Here is a 22,675-nt window from a genome sequence, read left to right on the forward strand (position 1 = left end):
CTCCCCCTGTGTCTTTATCCCTCTTTTCTTTCATTAATAAGTAAAAAAGAGACGCCCTCAGTAGAGAGAGCTGACTCTCTGGAAGACCTGATCCATCTCGCCCCGCAGCACCTCGTTAAATATTCAGAGAAAAATAATGGCATCCGAGGCATCACCTATAGTAACATTATTATCTTCATTTCTCAAAATCAGCCGGACTGATGGCTTCGTTTGTCTTGTCCTGGACATAAATCACCCGCTGCACAGCCAACTCTCATCCTTAAAACTCTTCCCGCATCAAATGCAATCAATCCTGTTTCCAAGACTCACTATTATTATTATTATTATTATTATTATTATTATTATGGTTATTATTATTATTATTATTATTATTATTATTATTATTATTATTATTATTATTATTATTATGGTTGTTGTTGTTAATAATAATAATAATAATAATAATAATAATAATAATAATAATAATAATAGTAGCAGTAGTAGTAGTAGTAGTAGTAGTAGTAGTAGAAGTATTGTTATTAGTATTATTATTATTATTTCCTAGAGCATCTCCGCTCTCTTTGGAGTGCTCGTAAAATTTAGATGCGCCCTGATATTTCAAATACTCCTAATTATTTTAATCGAGATATATATCCTGGATTTTAAAACCTGTCATTTTAATTTGTCGGGTTTCACGTCTGAACATAAACTCCGTCGGAATGTAGACTTTTGAAATCAAACAAACATGAACGGATTGTGGGGGGTGGGAAATGTTTTTCATTTTTAAGATGTCTTAATAAAACTATCCAAATTCAGGTGCACGTCTACGGAGATTGAAACATTTCTTTTTGTCGCAAGAAAATAACAAAAGCCAAATGAAGTACGTTTTTGTTGTTGTTGTTGTTGTTGTTGTTTTTGTTTTTTTTGTTTGTTTTTTTGTTTTTTGATTGCCGGAGTTTTATTTTGAGGGGAAATAAAGTAGGACAATTAATACTGGCAACACACTCGACTTTGTTTTGTTTTTTTTTTGTTTTTTTTTAACACTGAAACCATTTCACCTCCGCTCTGTGTGACATTAAATAAGCGTGTCGCTGTTGCATCAGAGACTCTCCGGGCACGGGTTGAAAGAAAACAAACCGATTTAAAAGGGGAGGAAAAAAAGTCGCTTTCTGATATCATTTTGCCCTAGATGGCAAGCATTCAAACAGTTGTGGAGAAGCTCACGAGCACAAGGTACAGACGAGAGGCACTGAGAGAGAGAGAGAGAGAGAGAGAGAGAGAGAGTCGGGGGAGCGCGCGACATGGAGCGAGAGAGAGAGAGAGAGAGCTGCGTATGATGGAGCACAGCACTGACCAATCAGACAGCAGATGGGCCGGGCTCATGATTTCTCACAGTCCCTACAAGGGCCCTTAAAGTTTGTTTGTTGGCTGAACGCGACGCGTGATGAAAACGCGTTACTCATCCCCGCTCGACGATAATCGACCCGGTCTGATTTGAGGATATTCGACACGATCTCCGGACTCCCGACGCTGTGACGCACGCAAACCCATTTACCGACCTACTGTTTCTCTCTCTCTCTCTCTCTCTCTCTCTCTCTCTCTCTCTCTCACTCCGCGCCTTGAGGATCAAGCGAGTTCAGGTACAAGCGGCGAGTTCATGCACCAGGACTGTACGTTGATTTACGTGCGAAATTAAAGCCCAAAAGAAAAGAAAAGAAAAGAAGACGAGCGCGGATGTTTTGCTGCTGGTTTGCTGAAGCTTTACGGGACACTTGAACTGAACTGAAACTCGAACGCGTGCGCAAAGCCTCCAAGCCCCAGATCCAGAAGAGACAACTTGTTTGCTACACATGGGCCAGAAATTGACATTCCTGCAGTGTTGAGATAAAGCTTTTAACCTGTTCACCATCTGGTTACGTAAAGAAAAAAAAAAAAAAAAAAAAAAAAAAAAAAAAAGGGTTAAAGTGCGTCTGAAGAGAGTTGGGGCAAAAGAAAAAGAGAGAGCGAGAGAGAGAGAGAGGAAGAGGGGGAAAAATCCAGCCTTTCTTCCACACTCGAATCGACTCATTGGGTGGGAGCAGCCGGAGAGACAAGAGTCCCCAGCAAATCAGCGGCTAATTGATTAAAGAGACTTCATTTGAATAGGGGGAGGCTGGCGAGGTGCCAATCGCCTTTCAAACACACCCATCCCTCCCCCTCTATCCACCTCCCCCCCTTCTCTCTCTCCTTCCCTCCCTCCCTCCCTCCTTCCTTCCCTCCCTCTCTCTCTCCTTCTCTCTCTCCCCCTTTCCTTCGCCGTATGATTAATTGTGAGGCATTATTGATAATCATAACGGGACACATGCGCGCTGGATGGGCTCCGTGTCCGTGATTTCTGGGAAGTTTTTTGGAGCGATTGTTTTTTGAGTGGCCCATGCGTGAGCCAGCATGTCGCGGAGGAAGCAAGCGAAGCCGCAGCATTTCCAGTCCGAGCCGCAGCCGGCAGTGAGCGGGCACGATGGTGAGTGAGTCCCGGAGATGCCAAGCTTTCCCAAGCTCTCCAAACTAATCTGAAATTCCTGATTTCTCACTTTCTTTCTCTACATTTCTCTGCAGTCTGAGCGCACTTTAAAAAAAAAAAAAAAAAAAAAAAAAAAAAACAACCAAAAAAAACAACAAACCCTCATCTCTACAGGCTATCTCTCTCAGTAGAAATAGATAGAAAGGATGTTTAAAGATCAGGCATTCTGAACTCTCCAAAACTGCTTTATTACAGCATCTGCATGAGTAAATAAGACATTTATAGCCGGTGTATTCTATTTTCCGTAATAGACTTGTAAAATAATAATAATAATAATAATAATAATAATAATAATAATAATAATAATGTAAAATAATAATAGGAAGAATAATAATTTAAAAGTCTCGAAAAGTTCAAACCAGGCTTCTTCATAATCACTCTTAAACACGCAAGCAAAAAGTTTTCTGGGTCTTACTATAACATTTTCAACCAGCCGAATAGTCTGTTTGTGTTATGTAATATCTGATTATAACTAAATATATATGTAGACATTTATATACAGGATATCAAAAATGGCTGTGCGTCTTAAATATATATATTAAAAAAAAAAAAAAAAAACCCACCAAGCATTAAGTTTTCCATCTTCACCATCGCTTGTATTTTAACATCAAAAGTTGCGACGTCTTCTTTTTAGAATGAAGATGTGATTAAGTCTATGTTGGTAACTGTTGTATTTTCTCCATCTTCACGCACCGGTTAGAGCTAGCCTACATTAGTCCGTTTTGTTGACCCACAGACGTCTGGAGTCTTTTTTTTCCTCCTTCTTCACTCCCATCCTCCGTTCTGCACTTATGGAGCACTAAATACAGGCAGCACTACGGAAACTCATACACGCGTTTGGGTTTTCTTTTTTCTTTTTTCTTTTCTGTTTCTTTTTTTTTTCTTTCTTTTTTTTTTTTTGTTTACGACTTGACTTTAGGCCTAATTTTGTCACAAACTTGCTCGTGAGTCACTTATTTATTAGTTTCATTCCTCATCGTGTGTGTGTGTGTGTGTGTGTGTGTGTGTGTGTGCGCGCGTGCGCGCGGTCCAAAACGCACAGTGAACAATTTTAGGGGAAAAAAAAAAAAAAAAATTCCAAAGTAAATGTGAAAAGTACAATTTTCTAAACCAGACTGTTTAGATTTGTTCACGCAAAACCTTTTAAAGGGATTGTTTACACTCTATCCAAAAACGTGTTTATTTATTTAATTTTAGTCGCCTTTATTGCCAAATACGTATATTTTATATACGTTAAAGAGAGCAAGAAATACTTTGAATATTGCTTTTTTGTTGTTGTTGTTGTTGTTGCAGTTGTTGTTCTTGTTGTTGTTCTTGTTGTTGTTTATAGAGCGTAAAGATCGTTGCAAAAAAAATTTTTTTGGTCCAAATTTCATCTCACTGAGAATCGTCAGGAAAATAATCATTTAAAATAAATCAGAAGCGCAGAAAAATTGGCAGGGTGAAATAAAGTCTTACTTTGTTCGGATTTCTCGGGAAACGCGCTTTTTGCGCATTAAAATGTGCATGAAGTTGCGTACACACAGGGTTAGGGCTTTTATGGTGTATTTACTGGGAATGTTGGACACAATTAGCTTAAACACCAACATGAGACTTAAATGCAATACACACACACCTAGACTACAAATGTTACCTTTAATCGTTTTAATATAATTTCCCATTATTATTATTTTTATTATTATTATTATTATTATTATTATTATTATTGATGTTGTTGTTGTTGTTGTTGTTGTTGTTGTTGTTGTTGTTGTTGTTGTTACTTTTGAACTGAGCCAGGTTGTGTCTTTACCCACGCTTTTTTTTTTTTTTTTTTTTTGTAAAGATGATAATAATTAGACTTTCTTGTCTTTAGGATAATCTTAAATTATTTTAAACTGCGCACTTCAAAGCATGCACGAGGCTCATTTGAGGTCTAAAACAGCGTTTAGTGCGCATTAACATTTCTTCCATAAAGTGGCCTATTTATGGCTTAAAAGTGTTATCTGGCGGAACAGGTCCATCTCTGTCCACTTTTCGGCGTTTGAGATCAGGTTTCGTTTTGCAGATTTTGAAAGGAGGCTTTGATGCGATAAGGGTTTAGTTTCTAGTATCGAAGCGCGAGTAATTTTCTACGCAATTGGGCTTTTTTTATTCGATTTTCCCTATTGCTTCCAAATGGTACGTATGGTGAAATGCCAGAGAGAGAGAGAGAGAGAGAGAGAGAGAGAGAGAGAGAGAAGTTCTCCTACAGGCTGAGAAACTTGAAAAGCTTGTCCTTTAGACTCTCTGTCCTCTTAATGCTCGTCAGATGATTTGCTCAAGTTCTCCCGATATGCAATTTTTTTTTTTGTCCGAATGAAGACAACTACGCAGAAAGAAGTGATGAAGTGCTTTGCTGTATTTGCATCACCTAAGTTTTATTTTTCCTCCGATCCAGTTTACATGGTCTTCACAAACTGCAGTGATCAAGCACAGCTTCTTGTATACAGTAAGAAATTCAATATAAATTCGCATTTCTGACACGAGTGCATTCTTTCTTTTATTCCATGAAATGAAATGTCTCTTAAGCGCGTGCTTCATTCCTCTTTCTTTTAAAAGGAAGTTTTAAAAAATTGACAGAGCGCGCGCTCTGTCTCTCTGTCTCTCTCTCTCTCTCACACACACACACACACACACACACACACACACCTATGAATTTTTTTGTTCACCAAGCGCTAAGGTCATTATTATTATTATTATTATTATTATTATTATTATTATTATTATTATTATTATTATTATACCAAATTCTATCAGGCTTTACAGAACCACCTTTACAAGTGTTTTTTTTTTTTTTTTTTTTTTTCACCTTCTCCAGTTGCAGGAGGTAGCATACAAATCTGACGATTAAATAAAGTAAGAACAAATCTTAAACCCAAGGGATATTTTGGGATTTGCGTGCGAAGACGAGTCAAAGCTGCAGATTGCCCAGAATTTGGAGAACACAACGTCAAGAGCAGAATTGTGCTCCTTAAATTAAATAAAGAAATGAATGGCAACGTTTGTTATACCGTGTCAGATGACCAAGCGCAGTATTTTGCAAGTCAAAATGCATAACCTGTTGGCTTCCATGCACATGATGCACCTAATTGTGCTTTACTTAGGCCCACTTAGAAGCTTCTTTCCATTCCCGTTATGTCAAACACGCTTTGATAAACTTTGGGTGGAAAATGGAGGCCTGAGTGTTGTCAAAACCCAGTCATGGAGGCTGCACTGAGAACGCTATGGCGGAGATGTTCTCTGTCCCTGTTGGCCCATCACCGAGGGTGGGATGTGAAGCTGGTTTAACCTTTGCCAGCCTCCCTCTGTGATGAGGTGAGGAGAGATCAGGTCACAGCGTGTCCTCATGTACTGCATCACTGACCCCCAGAGAGCCTTCTTAAAGAGAGCATAGCAGGAACTGCTGTTTTACTGGGAGGGGGGTTATGAATGTCGCTGTCTTCCTTTCTCACCCCGGCAAACATACTTCCCACCCAAAGAGAGATTTGGGTACGGCAAGAGCTCACCCCGGCTTATATCACCACATACGGAAACAAACAGCACTGAATATACAGGGATTTGGTTGCTTGTCCTTTTTTTCTTCTTTTCTTTTCTTTTTTTCTTCTTCTTCTTGCCATGATTTCTATAGTCGAAGTTTTGCAAGTGGCCTTGAGGGCCTGGCTTTGCTTTGTTAAGTCCTTTATCACACCCCTCCTGTTTTAAAGCATGTCCCTAATGCATAGGCCAAGCAAAGCTGACCAGAGGAGAAGAGCTTTACCCCATCTAGTGTTCATAGAGACGTTTCCTAAAGGCTGAAAAAGAGAGAGGGGGCATGGGAGGGATGGGAGAAGGGTGGGAAGGACAGAGCCAGAGAGATATGAAGAGGTGAACAGTAAGTCGCTCTTCGAAAGTAGTCTGACGCTGGAAGAAGAGCAAAACAACGTAGGCAATACTGCATTTCCTACTTCTTATTGACTTTTTCATTTTCATTTCTAAACCTCTCTCTCTCCGTGTCTCTGTTTCTCGGTTATTTCCTGATCGTCTCGGTTTGTTCAGAGCATGTGTTTGATGAATCTCTGTAGCATGTTGAGAACCCAAATCCACAGCCCTGTGAAGTTGGGATCTCATTAGAACTAGTGCTTCGTTTCGGCTTGACGCACTAATCCTCCACTCGACTCCCATCTCGAACCTGCAGCAAGCTTTTTTCAGATTATCTCTTCGCTTCTGCAAGCGTGCGCGGTGAAGTCTGTCTGCTGCTTCGTATTTCTTTGAGATAGAACTCAGATAGTAATCAGGATATTCAATCATTGAATTATAATCGAATACCTTTATTCCGTTTATTCTATTTGTGAATTTATGCGAGTTGTACAGAAGTCATAGCAACCGATGCGTGTGGAGATCGCTGCAAGGGCAGAAGACTTTATAATTATTCTAAATATGCTCTTTTTTTTTTTTTTTTTTTTAGCTAAAATTTAAGTGAACGTTTAGTGATGTCATAGGCGTGTTTTTTTTTTTTTTTTTTTAAACAATAGAAATGTGATACATGTTTTTTTTTTGGTGTTTTCAAAAGGCAAAGGCGTTATCTATATACAAATGCTGGCATATATAAATCTGCTTATTCAGAAAGATGTTTCAAATTATTTTATCAAACGATCAATGTTTTAAATCAAAACATAAGGCAGTGTTTTATGTTGTACACAATTATTACATATCACAAACGTAGAAAAAGTTGCGTATTAGTTTTTTAGGGTTTTTTTTTTCCCTAAATCATCATTTCAACTTGTTGCATAGACTATGCATTCAAAATAAAACTCGAATAAGGTATCCAGCATATTTATTCACGTTATTAATGATGTTCTTTGTACACCGCTGACATTTACTAAATAGTATCTAGGTGCTTTTGAGACTTGCACTTAAAGTAATGCACACAGATTAACTCGAAAGCTTTACCATAAACCATTTGCTATTCCTGTTTAATCTCCTCCCCTCCCCCTCGACTAAAGGAAACCCTCTTTTTTTTCTCCTCATTAGCCACACCTAAATCTTTTCTGTTATAATATGAAAAACTTTTCATCATAAAGTTGACTTTTCCCGTCTGGCGGGCATGGAGGTGGTGTGAGGCACGGCTTTGGTGTCATGGCAACTTTAGCGTTATCTGATGTTCCAGCGCAGAGAAACACTGAGGGAGGATAATCCGTGAATTAAAGAGGATCTGTTCTAGAAACTGCCGTGATGAGCGGGCTAGACCCTCGCCCCCTCGGTCCTGCTCCGACGCTCCCATGCTGGGGAACAATGGGGAGCCGTCCTGTCTCCCGGCAGGGCCGGGACACACTTCTGCAGGGGTTTCATTTGCAAATGAATCCCCACACTGATGAAAATGTAGAGGGCAAAGCCTCACAATGAAAGGGATTCATAGAAAATTGCAATTTGTAAATCAACTTGTATGTAAAACAGCAAGATTTTTTTTTGAAGGGTACAAAGAATGGGCTGAGTGAGTGAGACAGAGAGAGAGAGGGAGAAAGATGGAAGTCTGAAGGGAGGCCACAGCGAGGGCCAGAAAAGTATCAGAAAAGTATTTCTCACTGCTTAAAAAAAAAAAAAAAAAAAAAACCTGTCATATTTTAAGAATAGGCAAAACCTGTTTGTCTTTATTTTATAAAAAGTAGTTATTTTTAATATTGTATTTTTTAAAATCGCAATTTCACTAGAATCCTGTGTCTCTCTGAGTGTAGTGCTACTTTTTCTGTACTTCGTTTTTTTACATTTCTTACATATTCACGCATGAGTTGCCTACATTCAGAAAAATACAGAGAAACACGAAATATTGAGTCAGACGTCCACAGATACACAATCGTAATCTTTTACCGAACTTAAAACACCGCACAGCATGCACTTTAACTAAAAGGAAATAATTGATATTTTTGTTGTATGTTTATTTTTACTGACGTTCATTTTTAGTGCATCCATGTAAGGGATAAAATATGCATTTTTGTAACTTCTCATTCTGGCCTATGTTAGCATCTTTAGTGGCTGCAACGAGTACAGCAAGGCGATACCGAATGCCGATGGACTCGCTTGTGCCTGTCAGGCCCTGATTGCAGGCTGCCTGGATACAAATTAGTTTAGTGACAGGGATAACCTGTCCAAGAAGCACAGGGCTGGTTGAAAATGAACAAAGTTGACAGCAAATTGAAAGTCTAATAAGTCCTTCAAATGGTTGATTTGCGCCTAGTGGACATGTAAGCTTTGAGGAGTATGAAATATTGGAAATCAATGTCTCTCTATGAAATTTCATTAAGCCCCGATGTCCTCAGTTCATAGTATTTTATGTTTTGATGGATTGTCTGAAGAAAATGATTACCTAAGCTGGTAGGATTAAGGGAATTCAGATACAATTCACACATCTTTTAGAAATCACTTTTCAGCAATCATTTTAAGTGTTATTAATATCACTTCTTCATTTGTCCTGTTCCACATAGCTCATCCGTGTAGTAGTCTTTTTTTTTTTTTTTTTCAAATTAAACGTGCTTGGGCTTTATTGTTCCTTTGGTATTTTTTTTTAAACGTATAAACAGGATAAATGTTTAAACTGATTAACAGAAGATTAACCACAAAAGAATTGAAGAGATAAAGCTGCTTCTTCAGCTGCAAAACATTTCTAATCACTAATCCCCTTGTTCTCTCTCTCTTTTTCTCTCTGTCCCTCTCTGTGTCCTCCCTCTCTCTTTTCTTTTCAGGGGACACAGAGCCCAGGCTGGACGACCCCCCTTGCAAGGATTCGGGTGCCCATGTCTGTGGCAGATGCTGTGCAGAGTTCTTTGAACTGTCGGATCTTGAACAACACCAGAAGAATTGCACTAAGAATCAATTAGTTCTGATAGTGAATGAGAATCCTGTGTCTCCTCCCGGAACCTTCTCTTCAGGCTCTTCTCCCCATAATCCTGACGAGCAGGTGAATGACACGACTAATAACACAGATCAAGTGGAGTGTGCTGACCTTTTAGACCATAACTCACTGGATAAAGAAGAAGCCATGGATATGGATGTGTCTGCAATCTCTGTTAGCCATGACAATGGAAGTGGACACCTGGAGGAAAGCAGCCCCGTCGATGGCAGCAGCGAAGCAAGTCATGGCGGTAGGGGTAGCACGGGATCCAATCTGTGCAGCTCTGCTATCTCAGCCACACTACCTCAGCTTGATAATCTGACAGAACTGGGAAACTTCTCTGTGATGAACAGCAATGTTATCATTGAAAATCTCCAGAGTACCAAAGTGGCAGTGGCCCAGTTCTCTCAGGAGACAAGATCAGCAGGAGGCCAGAGGATTGCAGTGCCCGCTCTTATGGAACAGCTTCTAGCCCTACAACAACAGCAGATTCACCAGTTGCAGCTAATAGAGCAGATCCGTCATCAAATTCTATTGCTGGCGTCCCAGTCTCCTGAGCTACAGGTGCCACCCAATTCCTCCCCTGGGACTCTGGTTTCATCCACCAACCCACTAACCACACTCAGCTCTCATCTGTCCCAGCAGCTAGCAGCTGCAGCTGGGCTAGCACAGAGTCTAGCCAGCCAGTCTGCTAGCATTAGTAGCCTGAAGCAGATAGCTAGTGCAGCACAGCTACCTCAAAGCAACTCTGGAATGGGAGAGTCATCACAGAGTCTGGGAGCACTGGGGACAGCTGTGGTGAAAACACAATCATCGGAGAAGAGGGCTGGATTTGCTGGAAGTCTCCATTCTCAGCTAGGAACCCCCTCACTGGCAAAGTCATCTACACCATCCTTTGGGATTGGAAGTTTGCTGAATCCTGTGGCTAACTCACTTCTACCTCAGCCCCCACCAGGAAATTCAATGTTCTCCAGTGCTCTTCCTAGTGTTGGAACCACAGTGGAGGATCTCAGTTCACTTGCTGCATTAGCCCAACAAAGGAAAAGCAAGCAACCCAGTGTATCTTCCTTTGAACCTAAGAGCAGCTCAGAGGAGGCATTCTTCAAACATAAGTGCAGGTTTTGTGCCAAGGTGTTTGGGAGCGACAGTGCCTTGCAGATCCACTTGCGTTCGCATACAGGAGAGAGGCCATACAAATGCAACATCTGTGGCAACCGCTTTTCGACTCGTGGCAACTTGAAGGTTCACTTTCAACGTCATAAAGAGAAGTATCCTCACATCCAGATGAACCCCTACCCAGTACCAGAGCATCTGGACAATATTCCGACCAGCACTGGAATTCCATATGGCATGTCAATGGCACCAGAGAAGCCAGTCACTAGTTGGCTAGATAGTAAGCCTGTTTTAACTACTCTGAGCTCATCGGTTGGCATGTTGCTCCCACCCACTATACCAAGCCTACCCCCGTTCATCAAGAAAGAGGAAAATCATTCCGTGGCCATTACAAGCCCTTCCCATTCTGCTAAGAGTGACTCAGGTCCAGCAGAACCTTCCACAAAGAGCAGCGATGGTGTGTCAGAAGAAGGAGATGTTGCAACCTTGCCTACCTCAAATGGGAAAACTGAAGAAAGCAGCCAGCCTTTTAGCTTCACAACAAACACAAGCTCTGTGGGAGAGAGCAAAATAGAGTACACTACTTCTAACAGCCCTCCAATGTCTACCAACCCACTGATGCCCCTGATGTCAGAGCAGTTTAAGGCTAAGTTCCCGTTTGGAGGACTTCTTGATCCCTTGCAAGGTTCAGAAACTTCAAAACTGCAGCAATTAGTAGAAAATATTGACAGGAAGGTGACAGACCCCAATGAGTGTGTCATCTGCCACCGAGTGCTCAGCTGTCAGAGTGCACTGAAAATGCACTATCGTACACATACTGGGGAACGGCCCTTTAAGTGCAAAATTTGTGGCCGTGCCTTTACCACTAAGGGAAACCTGAAGACCCATTACAGTGTGCATCGTGCCATGCCACCTCTGAGGGTGCAGCACTCGTGTCCCATCTGCCAGAAGAAGTTCACTAACGCTGTTGTCTTGCAGCAGCACATCCGCATGCACATGGGTGGCCAGATTCCCAACACCCCTCTCTATGACAGCTACCCAGAGTCTATGGGCTCTGACGCTGGTTCATTTGAAGAGAGAAACTTTGATGACTTAGACAACTTCTCAGATGACAACATGGAGGGAATGGAAGATGGTCCAGATAGCAGTGTTCCAGACACACCTAAATCTGTTGACGCATCCCAGGACAGCCTGTGTTCTTCACCTATTCCACTGGAGCAATCAGGTGTGGAACATCAGGACAAGAACTCACCCAAGGGGCTGATAGAAGATTCACAGCTAAACATATCTAAAACAACAGAAAATGGCTCAGTTGAAGGTGATCACTACACTAATGATTCCTCTTCACCAGGAGGTGACGTGGAGAGCCAAAGTGCAGGAAGTCCAGCTGCCTCTGAATCTACCTCCTCCATGCAAGCTGCATCACCTTCTAGTGGTGTTCCGCAGCAACGCAAATCCCCCAGTTTGGAGGATCGTCAGCAGAGGGCACTATCACTGGAGCACATAAGTGCAGGCCTCATGCAAACCCATTCCTCAGGTCTAGGGGCTCTTGACCTAACCTCTATGAACCCCTCTAAAGACCCTCTGGGTATGCTTTTCTCCTTTCGTGAGCGAGGCACTTCTAAGAACACGTCATGTGACATTTGTGGAAAGACATTTGCGTGTCAGAGTGCCTTGGACATCCATTACCGAAGTCATACCAAAGAAAGACCTTTCATTTGCACAGCCTGCAACCGGGGCTTTTCCACCAAGGGTAATCTAAAGCAACACATGCTGACCCACCAAATGAGAGATCTGCCCTCTCAGCTCTTTGAGCCCAGCACCAGCCTGGCACCCAGCCCTACCCCATCTCTACTTTCTGTTGGATCCTTGCCCTCCTTGATTAAGGCTGAAAATAGTTACCTCCATGCTCCTCAACATGACAGTAAAGATCTTCCCTCAAGCATGGTGACCTCTTCCGCTTCTACGTCTCCAGTGCTTTCAGCTGCACCTCCACGACGGACACCCAAGCAGCACTACTGCAACACATGTGGGAAGATGTTCTCCTCTTCTAGTGCTCTACAGATCCATGAGAGGACCCACACAGGGGAGAAGCCCTTCGCTTGCACCATCTGTGGACGTGCGTTCACCACTAAAGGAAATCTCAAGGTAATTATTTCTCTAGTAAATCACTTAAATAATAAATATAATGCTTTGCTGGACCCTTTATCCAGTTAGTCAGTTAGAAATAATATGAACTCAGTCCCTAAAGTTTTATAAAAGTTGTCTTTAGGTTTATTTTTGGAAGAGTAAGAGTTCTAAAAAATTTTTTACGTATTAAGAAACTGTCATTGTACACTAATGAAAACGGTAGAGAGAAGGAACACCTCGGCTGTGCTGAAATAAAGGTGCACAAGTGGAAAGGTTGAGTCACCCATTAATATGAATATTGGGCAGAAACCTGAGAGTGTGACTGATGGAGCACAGCCAGGAACGCTTCACTTAACAGGCTTTAACTACAGTTACTAGCAGCAACCATCCTGAGCTACTGCATGCTCAGTATTTTTCCAGAATGTATCTTGTGAAAAACATGAGATTCCCTTTGATCATGAAGGGAAAGGGCCCCCACTCACAGATAAACAGGAACTCTGGGGGTTTATGTGGGCATGTGTGATCGCACCAGTCGCCTGTAAAGAATTGAGGAAACCTGACACACTGGCGGCTTTAATTTTCAGGAAGCAATGTAAATCTCTAACTAGATACGAATTTCCCCTCCTAATAAATCAGTAATTATAGTGTATTCATTAAGAGAAGTAAAGGACCTGAAGCTGCAGCTCACAGCTTACTTCATTAGTAAAAGGCTTGCATCGAATATTTATATACTTTGCCTTTCCAAAGCAATTTTCATGTCCACTTTTAAAACCCGAGTCATGCTAAAACCTGATAATTCCCCACCCGAATTTCAAATTTGAGGCGTATCCTTTACGTTTTCAAAATTCTTTGAGTTGTTTAACCCACAGGCTCGGAAGAATGAAGCAAAAATAGCATTGCTGTGGAAAAAATGTCAAATTGGTATCATGTGTTTGTTATCCATGCTGTATTGAAAAGTATCAGATCTGTTTATTATACCTCATGTATCAGGGTTAAATCACATGCTTGAAGAGCAAATCGGGGGTAAATGCTACATTTCATCGTGGCCAGTACAATAGGAAAGGACGCTGCAATTTGTCTAAGATGTGACTTATTCTCAAGAGGCTTGATCTGCTTTTAGAATAGTGGAGTGTTTATAAAAATGTATTTGTCTTACCCTAAAAACTAGACCTCAGTGGTTGTTTTCTAGGAGGCTCTTCTAAATACTAGCAAATTAGTTATATTTTATTTTTCCATTCCATCAAGTCATGAACTTAATGTTTATGTGAGAACAAATCTGGAAACGAGACTGACCATTTTTTTTTCTCTCTTGGTGTGTGTGTGTTTGTGTTCAGGTGCATATGGGTACTCACATGTGGAACAGTGCCCCAGCGAGACGAGGACGCAGGCTCTCTGTAGATGGCCCTATGGCTTTCCTGGGCACAAACCCAGTCAAGTTCCCCGAGCTCTTTCAGAAAGACTTATCCAGCAGAGTGGGCAACGGAGACCCAGCTAGCTTCTGGAATCAGTATGCCGCCGCCTTCTCCAATGGCCTGGCTATGAAGACCAATGAGATTTCTGTGATCCAGAACGGAGGCCTGCCGCCGTCTCTGTCTGGAAGCGTGGGTAACGGGGGCAGTTCTCCCATCGGCGGCCTGACGGGCAGCATGGACAAGCTGCATAACTCAGAGTCCAATGCAGCACTAGCTGGCCTTGAGAAAATGGCCAACACAGAAAACAGCACTCACTTCCGCTTCACTCGTTTTATGGAGGATAACAAGGAGATTGTCACTAACTAAAGGACGAGCAGCGCTTCTATGGTACAAGCTGATACACATGAACACAAACACTTGCAAGACATGTACTTACACATGCACAACAGGAGAACAAGTGCAAGAAAAAGATTGAGACTTTAGTTACAGAAGAGAACTTGCTTTTTGTACAATGTACAACATGTTAATGTTTTACAAAGCTTATTTATTAGTGATTATAACCTTGCTTGAAAATCGAAGTGGAAACATTAACAATTACTTACGTTTGTTTGTTTGTTTTTTTTTCTGTTTGTTTTCGGTTTCATCACCAGAATGGAGCTGTGTGATTGTGTAAAAGTGTGCTTTTGGAACTTTTAGCATTTCTGGATAGATAACCTTTTACGTTAGTATTAAATTATTTCTATCTGTAGTATGTATAACAAAACTGTTCATGTTTGTGATGCATTAGAGCTTGAATACACAAAAGCAAAAGACTGTAAATAATGTACACTGATTCGTGCTAGATGGTTTACCAGCTGTGTATTAACTTTTCCCCTCTCGTTTAAAAAAAAAAAAAAATAGCCTATGATTATTTTTTTTCCCTCCCCATCAGGCAGAGGATACACGAGATAGGTCTATTATCAACTTTTATTTAAGTAAAAACAAAGCAAGCATAACTGCATCTCAGCTGTTTTTAGAAATTAATCCTTCTTTTCAGTGTTTATTGTATTGTGGTTTTTTCACTTTCTCGCTTTTCTTTGTTTAGTTTGATTTCCTTGATTTCTTGTTGCTATACACTACGAAGCTTTGAATAGCTTAATTGTTACATGAGCAAACACAAAGGAAGGTCTACATGGTTTATACCTGAGAAAGAAATTAAATGCGTTCTGTCCGTTACACTTGTTGAAGTAAACATGAGCTGGTTTTCCACATCTTTACCTGCCATTAAGCCTTGCTGTGTTCCATGTATAAATATATGACTGGTGAGGAACAGAGAAAAAAAAAACTGTCACAACAACAACAACAACAACAGCAACAACAACAAAAATGTATATAACAATGCTCAAAAGGTATCCACTTGGCCAGGGGGTAAAGCATAGTGTTTTTTTGTTTGTTTGTTTGTTATTTTTTTTTAAATATATAAATATATAAATATAAAGATGTATATTAGGTTTGAAAACCGTTGGACTGTTACATGCACTTTCTTGGAAAGGTGTAAAATCTTTCAAGGGTCCAGTTTCTCTACAGTTTAGTACTTGCTAACGAACTATGATTCTGTCCTTCCTAATTCTAATAATCAAATACCTCTGATTATGTTTTCTTTCTCTCTCTCTTTTTTTTTTTTTTTGAAAATATGTGTGAGCACTTCTCTTCTTTTTCGTCTTCTTCTTCTTCTCCTCCTCGTTCTTCTTTTTAAATAACCCCAACTATTTCGTTTCTTACATTATTAGACTATAGATTATTAGACTATAGTACTGTTTGTCTAGCATTTTCACGTTTTCTCATTAGCGCTTGAATGCACCGGATTTAATGTGGCGCACCTTTAGTGTTCTCTAAAGCAGGCTGCATTAGCATCGACTCTCACCCCATGATCTGTTTGGATGGAAATGCAATTTAGTGAGAACTGGACAGCCTATGGCCATTAAAAACCATACCGCAGCGCAAGTCCGATTTCAGTTCATCATTGGGCCGGTTGTCAGGCCTCTGAATCTTTAATTAAAGCATCGATCGGCTCGGCAGCTCCTGTCTCTGTGCGTTTGTGTGGATGGCTGCGATTGATCAGACCTGCCTATCTCGTTAAAGGGGAAACTTTTTATATATTTCCTTGTCTGGGGTGAGTAATGAAGGTTTTTTTTTTCCTTTTTTTTTAAAGCTTAAACGAAATTTAAGATCATCCTCAGCTTAGTGAGCTACATGTAGGCTAGATTTAACTTAATATCAGGCCATAATTTTAGTAAAATTGCGAAATAAAATGTTTTCTCCCTAGGGGCTGTCTACAAGGAAATTGATCTTAGTTAATGACTTTTTTTTCTTTTTCTCTCCCCCTCTCTCTCTCTGCGCGGAACTTTATGCCCTCTTTAGACCAATGTGGATTAGAAAAGTGCCAAGATATCTGAATATTTTTATAAGAAATTATTTGTAAATTTCTGCGTACCGAAAATAACATTATTATCCTTTTTAAACATGTATTATTATTATTATTATTATTATTATTATTATTATTATTATATTTTTTTATTTTTTACAGAATTGCCTTTGGTTTCAAAATTAGGCTATTAAACAAAAAGAAAGAAAGAAACAAAAAAAAACCTACACACACGAAGACACGAATTAATAATAATCAAAACATATTTTTAAAAAATCATAAAAGGCAAAATAGTCTAAAGGAGCTTCAGAGATATGTTATAACATGCAGTAATCATGTTACACAGATTAAATCAGGCCAAAAAAAAGAGAGGAAAAAAAAGACAAGTGTCACCCACGGATGACGGATATTCAGCTCTTTCATCTGAAGCGATGGTTTCTCTTTTATCTCTCTTTTTTTTTCTTTTCCCACCAGCTGCCTTTAATTTAACACCTCGTTGCACTTCCGGCAGCGCGGACTCCGTTAAGCCGGGCCCAGGCTCCGCCCCCCCGCTCCTTTACTCCCCTAAACTGCCCCAATATTTACACCATGTACACACTAAATGATCCTTGCAGTGATCCCTGATTTCCCCCCTCTTCCATAGTCTCTTCTCTCTCTCTCTCTCTCTCTCTCTCTCTCTCTCTCTCTCTCTCTCTCTCTCTCTCTCTCTCTCCATCTGGACCCGTGAATTGTGTGAAAAAAAAGGCCTCCCCCAAGCCCCGTTATTCCAGAGCGGAACACCTGAGCTGCGCGCGCTCTTTTCATTTAGGAAATGAGATCAGACACAAAGTTTGCGAAATTAGATCAAGATGGATATTATTTTTATTTAACATGGCTGGCAGTTTATTATTATTATTATTATTATTATTATTATTATTATTATTATTATTATTATTATTATTATTTAAATAAAATTTCTTTGTTCCTATATATATATATATATATATATATATATATATATATATATATATATATATAGATGGATAGATAGATAGATAGATAGATAGATAGATAGATAGATAGATAGATAGGAACAAAGTAATTTTATTTAAAAAGAATGATGTACACACAACATGCAAAGAAAATAAGTCCCTATATAAGCAAAGTTGCATTGAGATATTTGCATACATATAATACATGTATGGCCTACACAGAAACTGTCAATGCTACTTTTTTCTCAAAATCTCCCTTCACACACACAACACACACATTACATATATATATATATATATATATATATATATATATATATATATATATATATATATATATATATATATATATATATATGAGACTTTATGAAGAAAGTAGCATGTCATGAGAATATATCTCCCATATGAATGTCAGTTAATATTAACATTAGTTATATACACTCTCAGAAATAAAGGTAGCAAGCTGTATTTTTCTTTGTTACTGGGGTGGTAGCATTAAGCCGACATGCCTAATGTGTTAACTGTAAACCTTTTAAAAAATAATTTAAGATAAATCATTGGAGATTAAACACCACTATGCCACTACACCACTATTCAAAAATCTAATTAAAGGTACAATACATACACTTTCCTCAGTAAAATATACATAATAAAGGTACAGAAACAATGTTTTAAAATATGTAATAATAATAATAACAAGAACAAAAACAAGAAGAGGAAGAAGAAGAAGAAGAAGAAGAAGAAGAAGAAGAATGTCCTGAAACATTCTGGTCTGGAATAACAAATGAAATATAACATAATTAATTGAGTTATTTTACGAAACAAATCCAAATTATTATCTTTCCTAGGTTACTCTGTACATACAGAGGTTATGGTATTTATTTTAGAGGGAACTTTACTACTTAACTGATGTCACTCCCTGTCATTGGTATAACTTAATGTACAGTATGTTCATGCCTTTTTCTTTCTTTCTTTCTTTCTTTCTTTCTTTCTTTCTTTCTTCCTTTCTTTTTTTCCCCTTCGGTTTGAAGCGAATGATGTATGTCCTTTTAATGTCACAGAACAACTACTCAAAACAGTAAAGCCACCAGTGCAATGCAAATTGTGAACACATGATATGTCTCCTAATCATGCACCGTGAGGGGAAAAAGAAGTTAATGTTTAATGTTTGAGTTGTTATTGTCCCTTTTGGAAGGATAAAGTGGCTGCCCTGTACCAACAGTATCTAATTCTCTTAGAAGAAAAAAAAGAGAAGAAAAAACTGTATGCACGATGGAGATGAAAATTAATTACACGATTGTCACTACAGTGAATGTTATGTAGCCTATATGTTGAGCTTATATATATATATATATATATATATATATATATATAGAGAGAGAGAGAGAGAGAGAGAGAGAGAGAGAGAGAGAGAGAGAGAGAGAAGGCAACAGAAAATAGCTTGAGCATTTGTTCAAGCTCCAGATGCAGTGTAATCAGGGACAGTGATCCCAGGTGTGTGTGTGTGTGTGTGTGTGTGTGTGTGTGTGTGTGTGTGTCTGTTTCTGTGTGTGTATTTGTTCCCAGTAGGATTGTGGTTCTTGTTTGGCTGTGTATTGATTGAGTTGTGGAGAATCACAGAAACAGAGGAATCTCAGGTGGTAGGGCCGTGTGTGTGTGTGTGTGTGTGTGTGTGTGTGTGTGTACAAGGGTGGCTTTTTACCCCACAGCAAGATCACACCAGGAGAGTAGTGTTGGATCAAATGCCAATCACCTCACCCCCCAATCGCCTCATGCTACCCTCCCTCTCCCCGACACACACACACACACACACACACACACACACATGCACACATCGTATAAAAAGGAACACAAGTAGAAATTTGTTCAACTCATCCTCCTCTTTCTTCGCTTTGTGACTTTCCCTTTCAGACACCTTAACCCGCTGCTCTTATTTAGTAAACTCATTGCTCTTATTTGTCGTGTGAGAGTGCGAGCGTTGTCCGTTATCGATCAGGAGTGGTTTTGTGGGCTTCTCGGACAAGCTGTTTGTGTTGGAGCTTAATGGGCCTGAATGATGTCACCTTAAGAGATGGCTTTCTACTGAGTTGGAGGAGAAGCTTCATTATCTTCTAGTCTGTCTGGCTGCATTATGCAAAGGAGTGTACATTATAACTAAACTATTCGCTAAAGACTGAATGCACCCTTAGCACGCAAAAAAATCCCCACAATTAACACCAACATGATATTCAGTGTGATATGTTTCACACGTTTTACTGTGAGGAATAAAAATGAGTGAAGATGACCAAGTTTATTAATGGTAAAAAAGAAAAAAAGAAAAAAAGATATGTATATATAAATACAAAAAGAGTTTCCATCCCTTTTTGATATCCTCTAATATCTCATATTCTCAGTGTATACTTGGACAACAACCTCTAACGTCTTTCCTCTGAGTATACAGCTTACTGTATATCCTCTTAGATCCTCTGCGCAGCTTGTCATCTTGTTTCAGGCTACACTTATGTTTAAGTTTAACATCTTGGAACTCTACTTGTTTTAGATAACCTGTAAATCCCAGCATACTTCTTTTCACTAAGAAACCATCGGAGTGGGATTAAACTTCACCTGCCTGTATGATTGCATGCTCTATAAGTTGTCATATTACAGGCAAGTGCAATTAAATCTAATTTTTTCCCCCCGCCCATTTAGTACCGCCCTTCAGAAGCTACAGAAGATATCTGCATGTTTCCCAGAAGACAAAATAATAACAATTTACCCCGTTCAAAAGTTTACACCCCCCTGGCTCTTAACGTATGGTGTTGGCTTCTTGAGAATCAGTGAAGGTTTGCACCTTTTGTAATAGTTGTGTACTCTTATATGCAGAAGATGCTGGGGAAAAAAAAAAGAATGTGCAGAATGTGTGGTGTTTTTAAAAAATAATAATAATATTATTAACATTTTGCAGATTCTTCAAAGTGTGTATAAACTTATGACTTCAGCTGTAAGCTTTACTATCGCATGCATAGCTACAGGACAGGCAAGGCAGGAAATTGCTTGAGATGGTTTCTTGAAGGCTGACACCAAGTCCATGAAAAGTGCAAAACTGTACAAAAATGTACAATGCTAGACCAGAAACACATTTGTCACACTTAAAAAAAAAAAAAATGTAAAAAAATGAATAGAACTTACTGTACCTGGGCTGAGTTTCCCAAAAGCATTTGCAAGCATTGATGGCGTGCTCATCATTTAACGATGATCTTTGTGCTGCGATGCTTTTGGCAAACTCGAACTGTCTGGAAGTTTCTTTAAAAAGAAACAGAAAACAAGAAGAACAGGAGGAGTAGACGTGTGTTTTATGGTGGAGATAATCTAATAATGAAATCATTCAGGATGACAACTATAGGCTAAGTCATAATGTTAAACTATCGGCTAAGTCAACATCATTTCAGAAAGCTAGCTAGCTCGGTTGGATCACATGATGCTAATTATTTACTCAGCTTTCGTGGTAGAATTGGTCATTTGGTTCAAATCGGACCGGTTGTTTGGTCATTTATAGCGTATACAGTTTTGAAAAGCCACATTGGCTCAGCAGTCTGATCACATTCATGCTTTTTTTATTTTTTATTATCAGAAAACTTTTTTTGGGGGTGAATTTCTGATTCTTTATGAAGGCGTTTAAGTAACATTATGCCAATAAAGAGGGGGAAAAAATATTATGAAACATTATGACTTGTTAACATAATGAACTATTTATAAATACTTTATAAATGCATTATAAGCATTGCCTATAAATTGTAATGCCTTATGGATGCATTATAACCTTCATAGAATTACTTAAAAAAAATATTTTATAGTTTATTTAAACAATAATGAAATACTGATTATCCTTAAAAGTTTTTATCTCTTACTTTCATGGCTACTTTGCAAAATTTTTGGAAGCCTGACACAGTGAAAATGTAATGCGTCATTGAATAAAGCGACATGATGTAATATGCGCTTACATTTAAAAATAATAATAAATTGTAAATAATACAACGAGGATATTAAATGAACTTTAACCCTCCTATTATGTTGGGGAAAAAAAGTTATATCAATTATGTTATGTTATATTGTGTTAGCACATTCGCCTCACGCCTCCAGGGTCGGGGGTTCGAGTCCCACCGTGGCCCTGTGTGTGTGGGGTTTGCATGTTCTCCCACCGTGGCCCTGTGTGTGCGGAGTTTGCATGTTCTCCCCGTGCTGCGGGGGTTTCCTCCGGGTACTCCGGTTTCCTCCCCCAGTCCAAAGACATGCATGGTAGGCTGATTGGCGTGTCTAAAGTGTCCGTAGTGTATGAATGGGTGTGTGAGTGTGTATGTGATTGGCATGGATTGGCACCCTGTCCAGGGTGTACCCCGCCTTGTGCCCGATGCTCCCTGGGATAGGCTCCAGGTTTCCCTGTGACCCTGAAGGAAGAATAAGCGGTATAGAAGATGGCTGAATTATTATTAATTATTATTAATATTATTATTATTTGTAGGGGGGTGAGACTGACACTGTGAGATCTGTTCTAGTCCTGATCAACCTCAAACATTTTTTTACTGCCTCCTGTAAATCAGAGCTCGTCTCATCAGCCAACCGATCTATCTGTAACCGCTCCCTACTTTGCATCTCATCTCACACGCTGCACTCTGTAGAGGAGGTGAAATAAGTGACGCAGCGGAGGAGCGTGACGTCGGAAAGCAAAACCGGCCTGCAGTTTATCATGGCAGATTGTTATGAGATCTGACAAGATCCAGGGGCTCTGTCTCAGGGGTAAAGCAGTGGTGTGCAACCCGTCAGGTTAACAGACCCACCTCTGATCTATCCGTCCCACACACACACACACACACACACACACACACACACACACACAGTCGATAGTGGTTGTAGCCTGGAGGCTGGCTGTGGCTCCCAGCTGTGTTTTTGCTCCGTGTCGGTGCGATCAAAGCAATTCAGGGAACAATGGAAGTGCTGCTCCACTGATCCGCTGCACAACAGCACACCTGCCCACATGTCAATCACGACCAGGTGACGTATATGTGTGTGTGTGTGTGTGTGTGTGTGTGTGTGTGTGTGTGTGTGTGTGTGTGTGTTCATGCCTGCCATAAGCCTAGTAATGCTGCTTCTCCTTTTTTTTTAACTTCTGCTCATTTCTGCTTGTTTTCTTTCTGGTTTATCTGTCACTGCTACTTTGTCTCCCATCGTCATCTGCTGAGTGTGGAT

At 39.7% G+C, this 22,675-nt stretch overlaps 1 protein-coding gene across 2 annotated transcripts; it reads left to right on the forward strand.

Annotated features, from left to right (window-relative positions):
* Positions 1-1,247: 1,247 nt before the first annotated feature.
* On the forward strand, positions 1,248-15,327 carry sall1a (spalt-like transcription factor 1a). 2 transcript variants are annotated; one of them, XM_017459181.3, is made up of 3 exons: positions 1,248-2,479; positions 9,274-12,683; positions 14,000-15,327. In XM_017459181.3, the coding sequence occupies exons 1-3, from the start codon at positions 2,407-2,409 to the stop codon at positions 14,441-14,443; spliced, it is 3,927 nt and encodes a 1,308-aa protein (XP_017314670.1). In that variant the 5' UTR covers positions 1,248-2,406; the 3' UTR covers positions 14,444-15,327. The 2 variants fall into 2 exon arrangements, with proteins under 2 accessions (XP_017314670.1, XP_017314669.2); XM_017459180.3 differs by lacking the exon at positions 1,248-2,479 and adding an exon at positions 4,880-5,006.
* The last annotated feature ends 7,348 nt before the right edge of the window (positions 15,328-22,675 follow it).

This window comes from Ictalurus punctatus, chromosome 27 (genome assembly GCF_001660625.3).
Source record: "Ictalurus punctatus breed USDA103 chromosome 27, Coco_2.0, whole genome shotgun sequence".
NCBI lineage: Eukaryota > Metazoa > Chordata > Actinopteri > Siluriformes > Ictaluridae > Ictalurus > Ictalurus punctatus.